The sequence below is a fragment of the Stenella coeruleoalba genome (genome assembly GCF_951394435.1).
Source record: "Stenella coeruleoalba genome assembly, chromosome: 10".
In the NCBI taxonomy this organism is placed as follows: Eukaryota; Metazoa; Chordata; class Mammalia; order Artiodactyla; family Delphinidae; genus Stenella; species Stenella coeruleoalba.
The window spans coordinates 78,962,507-78,976,159 of NC_137156.1; the positions used below are offsets into that span (position 1 = coordinate 78,962,507).

The 13,653-nt window shown below is 42.8% G+C and overlaps 1 protein-coding gene across 2 annotated transcripts in view; it reads left to right on the plus strand.

Moving 5' to 3' along the window:
* SNTN (sentan, cilia apical structure protein) overlaps positions 1-13,653 on the plus strand; it is a gene marked incomplete at its 5' end in the record, with an annotated part of 56,394 nt that overhangs the window by 11,283 nt on the left and 31,458 nt on the right. Inside the window, one exon of one of the 2 annotated variants that reach the window (XR_013830189.1) lies at positions 7,963-8,102. Coding sequence is in view for 1 of the 2 variants with exons in the window: in XM_079934239.1 (XP_079790365.1) it covers positions 7,932-8,102 (171 nt within the window). Of the gene's footprint in view, positions 1-7,931; positions 8,103-13,653 lie in introns of both variants that reach the window. The other variant, XM_079934239.1, reaches the window with a different exon arrangement.

The window sequence follows — 13,653 nt, forward strand, 5'->3', positions numbered from 1 at the left end:
AGGCCCAGCTATAATAGGAGCATGGATCCCTGACTCCTAATTCAGTGTTCATCCCACCATGGCCAGTTGGCCCTCCATGGGCAGTATCCTCAGTGTGTCCAAGTCAGCATCTGACTCATAAACGTTCAGTGGTATTCAGGATGCAATCAGTCCCCAACTGCCTCTGTTGATTGATCAAGACATAGTGTGGCAAACTCGCAAGGTGTAAACATTTGCCATCAGCATTACATTTTATAGGTAAAATATTTTTAGAGCCAACAATGCTGTCATGGAAATAACAGTATAAGAAAAAATATACTCATACACTGGGATCATTATCTTATTCCAAAACATGTGGCTTCTTTATAGAGTAACAAGCACAGCTGGATTCTATTATATTGCAGTTATTTTTCCTCCTAGATGGCTGCTCTATGTCTCCAGAGGAGATGCTTTATATTTCTATTGAAATAAATCTTCATCTTGGTGAGAATATTATTGTTACACTATCACAACACAAGAGACCTATGATTTCTGTTTCACAATTTCAGGCACTTTTGATAATGTCAATGATAAAATATCATGTCCATGACATGATAAATACCCATGACATTTCTCATATAACAGCCTCCTCTGAGAGGCTGAGGGGGGAGTGTAACTCTCTATCATCCACACTGCCCACCAATACACAGACACACACAGACACACACACACACACACACACACACACACACACACACATCATTCCTGGCACCAGACTCCTTACAGTAGACAACTGGGCCACATTTATTCCCATGCCTTAAGAAAACACAGGATAAATATGGCTCATCTTGCCAGAATGTATTTTATTCAATGGTAATTTTAAGTGTTATTCCCTGAAATCAAGCAGGGCTAGATCATGGAATAGAAGTCAGTACCAACCCACATTTTCACTTCTGGCTGTTTGGGCTTATGCCCTTGATCTCTTGGGGGAGGTGGATAGAAATGGGTGTTGAGAACATATTTGCCTGTAGCATCCAAAGTAGTTTTATAGTGGAAAAGTTTGAAAAGTGTTAGAGTATTGGGGAAACTATCGATCTAGCAAGAAAACAGAAGAGATCTAATTTTTAGTTCTGCCATGTACGACTGATGCGTACTGGGAAAAACCACGTTTCTCCTGTAGGTCTTCATTTCTTTGTTTGAAAAAATAACTAATATTAAGAAAAGTTCTAAAATGAGGTGATTCTGACACTTTGCTGTACTGAGGTTTGTGTTTCTACTACACTAAAGTGTTAGGAACTCGCTAGATGAAGTGTTTCACATTTTAGGTTCCACTTTTCAGGGCAAGTGAGGAGAAAGAGGCAGGGATTGTTCTCAAGTTCAAGTCAGCTCAGTTCAGCACATGTCTATGCTAAGGCCTACGACACGCCAGGGCCTGGGAATGAATGCAATGATAAATAAGATGCAGTGACTGCCCTCAGGGAACATACAGTCTAGAGCTGCACTGTCCAATATGGTAGCCACTAGCCACCTGTGGATATGGAACACTTAAAATGTGGCTAATTTGAATCCAGTTGTGCTGCAAGTTTAAAATATATGACAGATTTAAGAGACTTAGTAGAAAGAAGTGTAACGTATCTGAGTAATTTGTTCACGTTAATGACATGCTGAAATGATATTTTGATAAATCAGGTTAAATAATATATTTCTAAAATAATTTTATCTGAATCATTTTACTTTTTTAATGTGGCTACTTAGAAAAAAATTCATTATAATTCGGGCTCGTATTACATTTCTTTTGGACAGCACTGATCTAGAAGGTAATTGAGACAGATAAACAGTGTTTCAGTCTGAAGGTTATGACAAGCTTATGTTTAGGGAAGTAGAAAAGCACAAAGGAGGGGCAGGTAGCCCTATCCCAGGGTTTGGGAAAGAATCCTGCAGGATACACTGCCTGCAAAACGAGATCTAGAGGTATCATGCATCACGGTGAGGAAACAGACTGTGTGACCTTAAGCAAGCTACTTAACCTCTCTGTGCTTCAGTTTCCTCATCTATAAAGTGGAGATGATACTGGAACCCACCTCGGAGGACTGATGTAAGAATTAAATGAGTCAAATCATATACACCCCATAAAGAAGTGGCTGGCATACAGAGCGTGGGCTCCATAATCGTCCATCACAATGCAAGCTCCAGGAACCAAGGAGTTGTTCTCTTAATATTGCCCGCTTAATATTGCTCTGTCCCCAGAACTAGGACAAGGCCCGGCAATAAGTACTTGCTGGGAGGACAGAGTGTGTAAGGAACTGCAGACAGTTTAGTATTATTAAAGCATAAAAAGCGAGGTAGGAGCTAGCAGGAAATGTAGACGTGATGTGCCTGGATTAACACCCCCCACCCGCCTTCCAAAGGCAAGAGAGGCAATAAAAGACCCAAAAAGAAACATCAATCCTTTGCATTTTTAATGGCGCTTCGCTCTTTACAATATGCTTTCACATATTCGCCCACAGCTCTGTGAGGCAGGCAGGGCAGGAATTAGGAGGCAGCACACTGAGTTTATTAAGGGAAGAACCCAACCATAAAAAGAGGAAACCAAACAACGCCTCACAAAGTCTCATCAGTATTGGTAGGATAAGCGGAGTTCGTTTTTATCTTTTATTTTCAATTTTTTTCTAGTTTGGTTTTTACCACGAGCATATGTTATTTTACAGTCAGGGAAAATGCATGCTGTGTTAAAATGAATGGAGGAGAAGGAAGAGAAGTGGGCTAGTCCAGATGGAGTCCCCATTTAGAGAGCCGTCAGACCTGAACTTCATCAGAGGACTGGGGAACGTCTGGTTCCGCAGCCTCCATGGAGATGCCCTTAGAAGGAGTTATTCCAAAGTGGCAGATCTTTCTGTGGCCTTTGAAGGCAGACAGACTTTCGAATCTTTCCTCTGCCACCCGGGAGCAATGTGACCTTAAGATTCTTAATCTCTCCATGTGTCAGTTTCCAATACGTAAAATAGAGACACAAATAGTACCTACCCTTCTGGGTTTATGAAGCATTAAATAAGCTTATGTTTGAAAGGCATCTGGCACATAGTAAGCAAGAAAGGTGTCTAGGGCTTCCCTGGTGGCGCAGTGGTTGAGAGTCCGCCTGCCGATGGAGGGGACACGGGTTCGTGCCCCAGTCCGGGAAGATCCCACATGCCGCGGAGCAGCTGAGCCCGTGAGCCATGGTCGCTGAGCCTGCGCGTCCAGAGCCTGTGCTCCGCAACGGGAGAGGCCACAACAGTGAGAGGCCCGCGTACCGCAAAAAAAAGAAAAAAAGAGAAAAAAGAAAGGTGTCCATCATTACTTGCAAGCTCACTCACAGCTTGGAAGCTCACCCGTTCCTTTCCAGAAGGGCACAGCCAGGAGAGGAAGAGGTTACTGTTCCCCATGAGAAGTCTCAGACCCAGCAAAACAACCCATACTAAAGCCCTGTCTAGTTATTCTGGGTTATGAATAAATAAACCAACTGGTAAAAGTTACAGAACGGACATTTACCTCCAAAGGAATTAAGGTGTTTCTTCTAAGCACTTTGCTTCTTAAAAGCAAGACTATTTATAAACAGAGTTTATTCTTTAGCTGCTTAAATGCCAAGTTACCGCCATACAGCTCCTCACCACCTCAACCCCACCTTCCAGGGAAGGGAGACATGAGATAAAAGAAATATGCCATCTCCTTGTTTTTGATGAGCAGGAAAATCTTAGGTAATTGAGGAAAAAAATCCCAATTTTACTTTTTTAATTTATTTATTTTTGGCTGCATTGGGTCTTTGTTGCTGCGCGCAGGCTTTCTCTAGTTGTGGTGAGCGGGGGCTACTCTTCGTTGCGGTGTACGGGCTTCTCACTGCAGTGGCCTCTCCTGTTGCGGAGCACGGGCTCTAGGTGCGAGGGCTTCAGTAGTTGTGGTGCATGGGCTTCAGTAGTTGTGGCACGCGGGCTTTAGAGCACAGGCTCAGTAGTTGTGGCACACGGGCTTCTCACTGCAGTGGCCTCTCCTGTTGTGGAGCACGGGCTCTAGGCGTGCGGGCTTCAGTAGTTGTGGCTTGCAGGCTCAGTAGTTGTGGCGCACGGGCTCAGTTGCTCCACAGCATGTGGGATCTTCCTGGACCAGGGCTCGAACTCATGTCCCCTGCACTGGCAGGCGGACTTCCAACCACTGTGCCACCAGGGAAGCCAAAAAATTCCAATTTTAAATGTGGGTTTCAGGATGTGGCAGAAGTGAAGGGAAGAGGTGGATAAGGATAGGAGGGAAAAGAGCTAAAAATTGAATGCAAAGAAGCAGGGAACTTTCTGAGTCTGGGATAGTAGTCTAGATGGAGAGCCAGCCACTGGACTAGCAGACAGAAGCCACAGGTCAGGATGGGACTGAGGATCAGAAACCAAAGAGGAAATCAAGGAGTAAGAAGCTAAGGGCACAGATTCTGCAGACATTGATTCGACAGATTGGTGAAGCACCTCCTAGATCCTAGGCACTGTTCTGAGTGCTGAAGTTTCCACAGAAGAGAAGACAGGCAAAACATTCCTATCTTCTTAAGGCTTATGTTTTCAACATGGATTCATATTCAAGCTCTGCCACTTATTAATGTGTCCTCAGCAAGATCCTATCCTTTCTTCATCTATACGATGGTATAATCATGGAGAGACATACAGTGTTTATGGGTTGGAAGAGTCAACATAGTAGATATCAGTTCTCCCCAAGTTGCTCTCTAAGTTTAATGAAATATAACAACATTCAAGTTGTTTTAAAAAAAAATAGACAAACTTATTCTCAACTTTATGTGGGAAGGGGACTAAAATAGTCAAAACTGTAAACATCTCAAATGTCCTTTGGTGGTGAATGTGGTACATACATATCATGGAATACTACTCAATGAAAAGGAAAATACCATCACTACATGCAACAACTTGGATAAAATGCAAGGGAGGGGCTTCCCTGGTGGCAAAATAGTTAAGAATCCGCCTGCCAGTGCAGGGGACATGGGTTCGAGCCCCGGTCCAGGAAGATCCCACGTGCCGTGGAGCAACAAAGCCTGTGTGCCACAACTACTGAGCCTGTGTGGCCAAACTACTGAAGCCCGTGCGCCTAGAGCCCGTGCTCCACAGCAAGAGAAGCCACGACAATGAGAAGCCTGCCCACTGCAACAAAGAGTAGCTCTGCTCGCTGCAACTAGAGAAAACCTGCTCGCAGCAACGGAGACCCAACGCAGTCAAAAATCAAATAAATAAATTTATTTTTTAAAAAAACGCAAGGGAATCACAACATTGTAAAGCAACTATACCCCAATAAAAAAATAAAAACAGAAAAAAAAAACCTCAAAGGAATGATGCTGAGTTTAAAAAGCCATTCTCAGAGAACTTCTGTATGATTCCATTCACAGAACATGTGTTGTTTCATAACATGAAGATGGAGAACAGATTAGTGATTGCCAGGGGTTAGGGATGGGGGAGGGGGCAGGTAGAAAGATTGGCTGTTACTATAAAGGGTTACTATGAGAGAATCTTATGTTGGTGGTACAGTTCTGTATATTGATTGTGGTGATAGTTACACAAAGGTACACATTTGGTAATATTGCCTAGAACTACACACACACGCACACAGAGGATGAGGGAATATGTAACTGGTAAAATCTGAACAAACTGTGGATTGTATCAATGTCAGTTTCTTGCTATAGATGTTGTACTGTAATTATGCAAGATGTTTCTTGGGGGAACAGGTGTGGGAGATTGTTTTTGCATATTCATTGGCAATTTCCTGTAAATTTATAATCATATCAAAATAAAAAGGTTAAAAATGCAATAAAAATTTAAATGGTATAATAATCCGTATGGTGGTTATGAGAAGTAAATATACAATTTATTAAAGTATCTGGCACACAATAGATGCACAATAAATGGCAGCTCCAACTTCCTATCCCAACCAGATTGCTGCTTACACACATGTCCTTGACTTGCTCTAGCTTGGAGCAAATAAGTGGGTACTCTTGAGTGGGGGGCAAAAAAGAGTTATCCATTTGCAGGACCAGGAAGTCCGAATGCCTCAAGCTTCGGCCTAATTGTGGGTGAAATGACACGGGGGGATGGAGAGGACACACATTTCCTCATGCAAGAGAGAGAGAGGCCAACACATTGATTAGAATGCTTTGGCAGATGTTTATATACACCCTTTACCGTTTAGTCGGATTCCTGTTCAGAGATACAGTAAAAACTGAGAAGGTCCACAGTTGTTTTCCCTTCATCCATTCCTCTTAACTCTTGTCATTCCATCTAACTTTTTTTTAAATTTTTATTTTATATTGGGGTATAGTTGATTAACCATGTTGTGTATTGAACTTTAATTTAAAAAAAAAAAAAACCTAAATGCTTAAAATCTTTTAATGCCCTCTCTGTACATCTGATGGAAAATCCTGATTCCTTTCCAGAACCTAGGAGCCCTGGATGGTCTAGCCCCTGCCAACCTTTCTAATGAAACACACTTTCAGCCTCTAGACTCCAGCCACAACTGTCTCCTTTCAGCTCCTCCAATGTGCCAGACTCCTGATCTGAGCCTTCACATATGCTGTTACCTGAGCCTGGAACACTCAAAACAACCCTAATCCCAGGCTGACCCACCCCACCCTTTAGATGGCAGGTCCTTCCCACCGTATTGGTCTTAGCTTAAATATTAATCTACTTATATAGTAGATGCCTCCAAGACAACCTATCTCAGTACTTTTCCTCTGAGACCTACTGTGTAATTTTCTATTTCTTGTGTTTCTATACCTTCTTTGCCTCATACAAGTTGCAAATATGCATAATATATGTGTATATGGATAAATAAATAATTGTGAAATATGTGTAAAACAAATATATGTATACACACATATCCTCTTGATTATTATTTATTACCCCACTAGATTGTAATATAGATGAGGGCAGAGGCCACATCTGGTTCTGTCACTTCTATGTGCTGAACAGCACAGAAAGTACCAGAAACACAGTAAGTGCTCAATACAAAAGTCACAAATATCTGACTGATCATCTTTCTTTGAATCCATGATTGTTGCACTTTACCTGGGCAGAAAGCTGTTGGATTTTGTTTTCTCTTCTTCCTATTCATTCATTCAACAGCATTTACTGGCGCCTACTACACAGCAGGCATTTGTGCTGGTCACTGGGAATGTAGTGATAAAAAAAGCTATGATCTCTGGCCTCATGGAGCTTGTATTCTAGTTAGAGAGAAAGATGATTAGACATGCAATAAGTGTAAAGCAGGAAAAGTTCTATAATAGGGGATGTATTGGGGACTGAGAGAACAGAGAGGATAAGATTTTTCTTCATTGTCCTTCATGCACTTCTCAGAGTTCACTATGTGCTACCCACTGGAAGGGACTGAGCTAGTACCATCCTTTCAAGGAATTTAAATCAGAGAAACCAGCTAGATCACTGTGATTGAGGCCATAATTCAAAGAGATCCCTTGTCTATCATGATATCAAAGGACTTGTCCTGGATATCATTCTCCTTTATCACACTGGCATGTGGTGATGCTCTATCTGACACAGAATACAAACTCCACAAGAGCAGGACTTTGTCTTATTCAATGAGGTATCCTTAATGCCAGGGACTGAGCCAAGCACACGGTAGATGCTCTATAAAGATTTGTCGAATAACTGAATGAAATTACACGTCGGAAGACCAAGGCTTAGAGAGGTCAGGTGTTTTCCCAAGGTCACAGGGGAAGAGGGTGATAAATCTCATCCTAATTCTACTAATTCTAATTGCTACTGAGGGACTTTTGTTCTCCATGGTTTAAAGGTCAAGGATCAAACTCCCCCATGTCCCACTCCCAGATAGGTGGCAAAGAGCCCAAGACCAAGATTACATTGACACAAACCTTCCATCCCTGTTCCCTAAGTTCCCCTGGAAGGTAGAGCCTCATGTCTGGGGAAGGGTCATTTCTAACCTAGGCTACACAGTTGTACATTTCTTCTTTCACAGCTCTACGCAATGGTTCAGATCTGGAAAAAGCCATCGCCACTGCCGCTATGATTTTCAGAAACTTTTCTGACCCTGATGGCAAACTTGGGAAAGCTACTGCCAAAAATCTACTGCAAACCCAATATAGGAATTTCACAGAGGTAAGAGAACTAATAGGTACCAAGAAACAGGGGGCCACGCCATAACGGCTGGCCCAAAGAGTCAACAACTCCAGCTCGAAGTTACCATTATGTTGCTTCATTCCACAAATGTTTATTGGACACCTACCCTACGCCAGGAAATGAGCTGTGCCCTGGGGTTAATGCAGTGAACAAGCTAACAATCCAGCAGAGTAGAGAGATGTGCTGAAAAAGTAATTAGAAATAGTCAGAGGACCGTGAAAGAGTAGAACGTGCAGTGACAGAATAAAACAGAGGGACCATCTTGGGCTTGGAGGTCAAAAAAGAGCTCCTGGGAAATTAAGGTATAGCTAAGATCTGAAGAAGGAGATCAAGAGTGAGCAGGGACCGGGGGCGGGGTGCGTGCAGGATGAGAATGATGGCATGCCTGGCAGAGGATTTGGCATAAAGCATGTCAAAGACCTATGAGGGCAAGTATTGGTGAGAAGAGGAAGGGAAGTAGGAAGCAGTGGAAGAGGAGGCCGGGGGGGTGAAGAGAAGCCACTTCTTACAGAGGCATAGCGTGAGGGCAGGAGGAAGCCAGGGAAGTTTCTAAATCCGGGTCGAAGGAATTATACCAGCTGCAGTAGGAGATGAGACTGTGGTTGGGATGGGGAGTGAAACGAAGAAAAGAGGAACCGTGGGGAGGGAATCCAAACAGAAGATGTTGGTTTGGACTAAGGCACCAAATATGGGAGGCATCTGGAAGGTGGAATGAACGGGATCTGATAACCATGAGGGCTGAAGAGCAAGGGGGACAAATATGATACCTCAGTTCTGACCGTGGGAGGAAGTGGGTGGTGGTCCCGTTTCCAGAGAAGAGGAAGGCTGGAGAATAAGCAGATTTGAGGTAGGGAGGGAGGTGGGGGCAGGTGATGAGTTCTGTTAGCACGTGTCAAGTTTAAGATGTCCTTGAAACTGTCAAGTGGAGAAACTCGGACAGCAACAGGATATGTGAGCGGGAAGGTCAGAATAGAGATCTGTAACAGTGAGAGTGGGCAATGTGAAAATGGTTACTGAACAGAAGGAAGTGACCTAAATCATCTAGAGACATCTTTCTCAAACCTCAGCCACCTGAATACCATCTTCAATATTTTTCCCATATCTGCCTATAGCCTGTATTATAATGTACCTAGAACTTGTTAAGAGAACACTCTACTTAAAGGAAATTATTTTATAAGGAGCCTTGATCACCATTTTAAATGTAAATTCAGTGGGTAAAAGTGGAAGGTAGTAAAAAAATATAGATGACTGTTCATTCTTATTTAATATTTATTCTTGCATCACCTAAAGCTGTGTTACATTCTACCAGCAGTACATGTTCAAACTTTGGAAAATAGTAGCCTAGGGAAAATGCATAAGAAAAAAGGAGGACCTCACACAGAACCTAAACCACCAACATTTAATGATAGATTGAGCAAGAAAAAACTTAAAAGTAAACAGTCTCTCAGGTTCTATGTGTATTCTGAGACGTTTAAAAGAGACGTATTATAGTTCCTTTAAGATATAAATATATATGGTTTTAGCATACCACAGTGAAATAAGGTGCCACCCACTGGGGGAAGCTGGGTCAAGGGTACAACTTCCCGTGAATCTATGATTGTTTTAAAAGAGTGTGTGTGAAATCGGCTTTTTTTTTTTAATTCCACAAGTGATTTTTTTTATAGCCTGTTTCATAGAAACAGTGAATAGATTGGTGGTTGCCAGGAGCTAGGGGAAGGGGAAAGTGGCGTGGTATAGGTCAGAGGGTGCAAATTTCCAATTTTAAGAAGAATAAGTTCTGAGGCTCTAATGCACAGCATGGTGACTATAGTTAGTAATACGGTACTGCATGCTTGAAGGTCACTGAGGTAGATCTTGAGCATTCTCCCCACACACACGCACACACACACACAAGTTAACTCTGTGAGGTGATGGATGTGTTAATTATCTTGATCTTGGTAATCACTCCACAACGCATGTGTATTAAACCATCACACTGTACACTTTAAATATATATAATTATATTTGTCAATTATTCCATAATAAAGTTAAAAAGGAGTGTGTGCAGCAAGATCTTTTTTGACTCACCTCCTAGAGAAATGGAAATAAAAACAAAAATAAACAAATGGGACCTAATGAAACTTAAAAGCTTTTGCACAGCAAAGGAAACTATAAACAAGACAAAAAACAACCCTCAGAATGGGAGAAAATATTTGCAAATGTAGCAACTGACAAAGGATTAATCTCCAAAATTGATAAGCAGCTCATGCAGCTCAATATCAAAAAAACAAACAACCCAATCCAAAAGTGGGCAGAAGACCTAAATAGACATTTCTCCAAAGAAGATATACAGATGGCCAACAAACACATGAAAGGATGCTCAACGTCACTAATCATCAGAGAAATGCAAATCAAAACTACAGTGAGGGGGCTTCCCTGGTGGCGCAGTTGTTGAGAGTCTGCCTGCCAATGTAGGGGACGCAGGTTCATGCCCCAGTCCGGGAGGATCCCACATGCTGCGGAGTGGCTGGGCCCGTGAGCCTGCGCATCCGGAGCCTGTGCTCCGCAATGGGAGAGGCCACGACAGTGAGAGGCCCGCGTACTGAAAAAAGAACCAAAAACAAAAACAAAAAACTACAATGAGGTATCACCTCACACCAGTCAGAATGGCCATCATCAAAAAATCTACAAACAGGGCTTCCCTGGTGGCGCAGTGGTTGAGAGTCCGCCTGCCGATGCGGTTCGTGCCCTGGTCCGGGAAGATCCCACATGCCGCGGAGCCGCTGGGCCTGTGAGCCATGACCGCTGAGCCTGCGCATCAGGAGCTCTGCAACAGGAGAGGCCACAACAGTGAGAGGCCCGCGTACCGCAAAAAAAAAAAAAAGAAAAAAGAAAATCTACAAACAATAAATGCTGGAGAGGGTGTGGAGAAAAGGGAACCCTCTTGCACTGTTGGTGGGAATGTAAATTGATGCAGCCACTATGGAGAACAGTATGGTGGTTCCTTAAAAAACTAAAAATAGAACTACCATATGACCCAGCAATCCCTCTACTGGGCGTATACCCTGAGAAAACCATAATTCAAAAAGAGTCATGTACCACAATGTTCATTGCAGCACTATTTACAATAGCCAGGACATGGAAGCAACGTAAGTGTCCATCGACAGATGAATGGATAAAGAAGATGTGGCACATATATACAATGGAATATTACTCAGCCATAAAAAGAAATGAAATTGAGTTATTTGTAGTGAGGTGGATGGACCTAGAGACTGTCATACAGAGTGAAGTAAGTCAGAAGGAGAAAAATAAATACCGTATGCTAACACATATATATGGAATCTTAAAAAAAAAAAGGTTCTGAAGAACCTAGGGGCAGGAGAGGAATAAAGACATAGACATAGAGAATGGGCTTGAGGACATGGGTGGGGGAAGGGTAAGCTGCAACGAAGTGAGAGAGTGGCATGGACTTATATACACTACCAAATGTAAAATAGACAGCTAGTGGGAAGCAGTCACATAGCACAGGGAGATCAGCTCGGTGCTTTGTGACCACCTAGAGGGGTGAGATAGGGAGGGTGGAGGGAGACGCAAGAGGGAGGAGATATGGGGATATACGTATATGTATAGCTGATTCACTTTGTTATAAAACAGAAACTAACACACCATTTTAAAGCAATTATACTCCAATAAAGATGTTTAAAAATTAATTAAAATAAATTTTTTTAAAAAGGAGTGTGTGCCTGGGTGTGTGTGTCTGTGAGTGTGAAAGAGAGAGAGAAAGAGACAAAGTACTACAGTGTGAGACACAGAAAAATAACTGGAAAGAAATCTTAATAATAGTAAGCTATCTTTGGGTAATGGGGTAAAGGGTTATTTTTACATGCTCCTGTTTTTTCTAAATGTCCAATATTAAACACATATCATTTTTGAAATAATTTTTTTAAGAAAAGCTATTTTTTCAGCCAGAAACATCAGGCAGAATTAGACAAGAGATCCAAAGTTCTGGGGAGTCTTTACAGAGAGGGTGGGAGAACAAATCCTATATTACTGGCTTACATCAGAGGCCGAAAGAAATGACAGATACTAGAGAGAAAAAGAATGCTGCGTGTAGCTGGCAAAACCTCAGTGAGCTTTTAACAAGTATGAAAATGAGGACCTAGTAGACGGATCATCCTTATGTGATTCGCCATCCCTCTGAGAATATCAGAGGAAAAGAATTAAAACCGAAGTCACCAGAAAAGACACCTTCAGCCTCGTGTCCCTCAGTGTAGGCAAAACCGGGAAAGGCAGCCGTTCTGGGATCTCTAGCAGCCGACTCAGCCAGACCACGGTGCAATCCCGCCCTCTCCTCCAGATGAGAGCAGAGACTGATTTCAGGGGACTTGAGGGGACTGCTCATCCCTGGCATCCTCAGTCTCAGTGGTGATAACTTCCCTCCGCTGAGCAGACATGTAGCGTCATGTCAGAATGCTGTCTTGGGGGACTTCCCTGGTGGTCCAGTGGGTAAGACTCCATGATCCCAATGCAGGGGGCCCGGGTTCCATCCCTGATCGGGGAACTAGATCCCGCATGCGTGCTACAACTAAGTCTGCATGCCACAACTAACAAGCCCTCCTGCCACAACTAAGAGCCGGTGCAACAAAAATAAATTTAATTAATTAGTTAGTTAAAAAAGAATGCTGTCTTGGACCAACCACCCAGCTCCGCCCCGTGAGAGTCCCTCAGGCAGGTACAGCATAAGAGTCTCCATCGCTAACTGGGCTTTCTCCTAAATCCTCACACAGGGTTCTGTGGTAAACTGAGCCAGACCTTCTGGCTGAGGCCTGGATCTGAAAGGAATATGTCCTTTCTCATAAGCCTAAACATAATTTGGGGTATCTGACTTAGCCCTCTATAGCCAGTCAGAGATAGTAAAACTGAGCACCTAAAAGCACTGCTAAGAAGATAAAAAGCAAGATGGTGGGTCAGGCCCCAAGAAGTCTGGACCTCCTCCAGCTCCGTGGTCTTAAAATATGCAGCAAAAAGAGGAGGAAGACCTCCAGCCATCTCTGACCTTTGAGCAAACAGAGTGCTTTACTCTAGTAAAGGGCTTCTCTCTCTGTCTTATCTCCAGCTCTTCCTGGAGGGAGACAGACACAGGTCCTTTCACCCTCACTGATAGGTGTGACCTCTTGAGGAACAGCGTAGAGAAACATGAAAGGTCTAAGCCTGTAAGAGGAATGTATCATCACTCCTAAAGGGCCTTAGTCATTGCTGTGATGGTTTTTTTTGCAGCCAGCACATGGATGAGTGTTTGGGGTTAAACTAAATGCAGTGAATCAAATGACCTTAACGTTTCTGATGCACCTGGGAAGATATTTCATGAGCTGTGGCTGGAACTGAAAATCCCCTCCATTTAGGTGTTTTCACATGTTTTCCCTCACTCTGTTGCTGATGACTATGAACTTGGGTTTGATTCATGATCAAACTTAGGGCTGAACAATATTCCAAAGCACATATTTTCTTTTAGCATATTTTATTCCATATTTCTGGATAATCTTATGCTCAG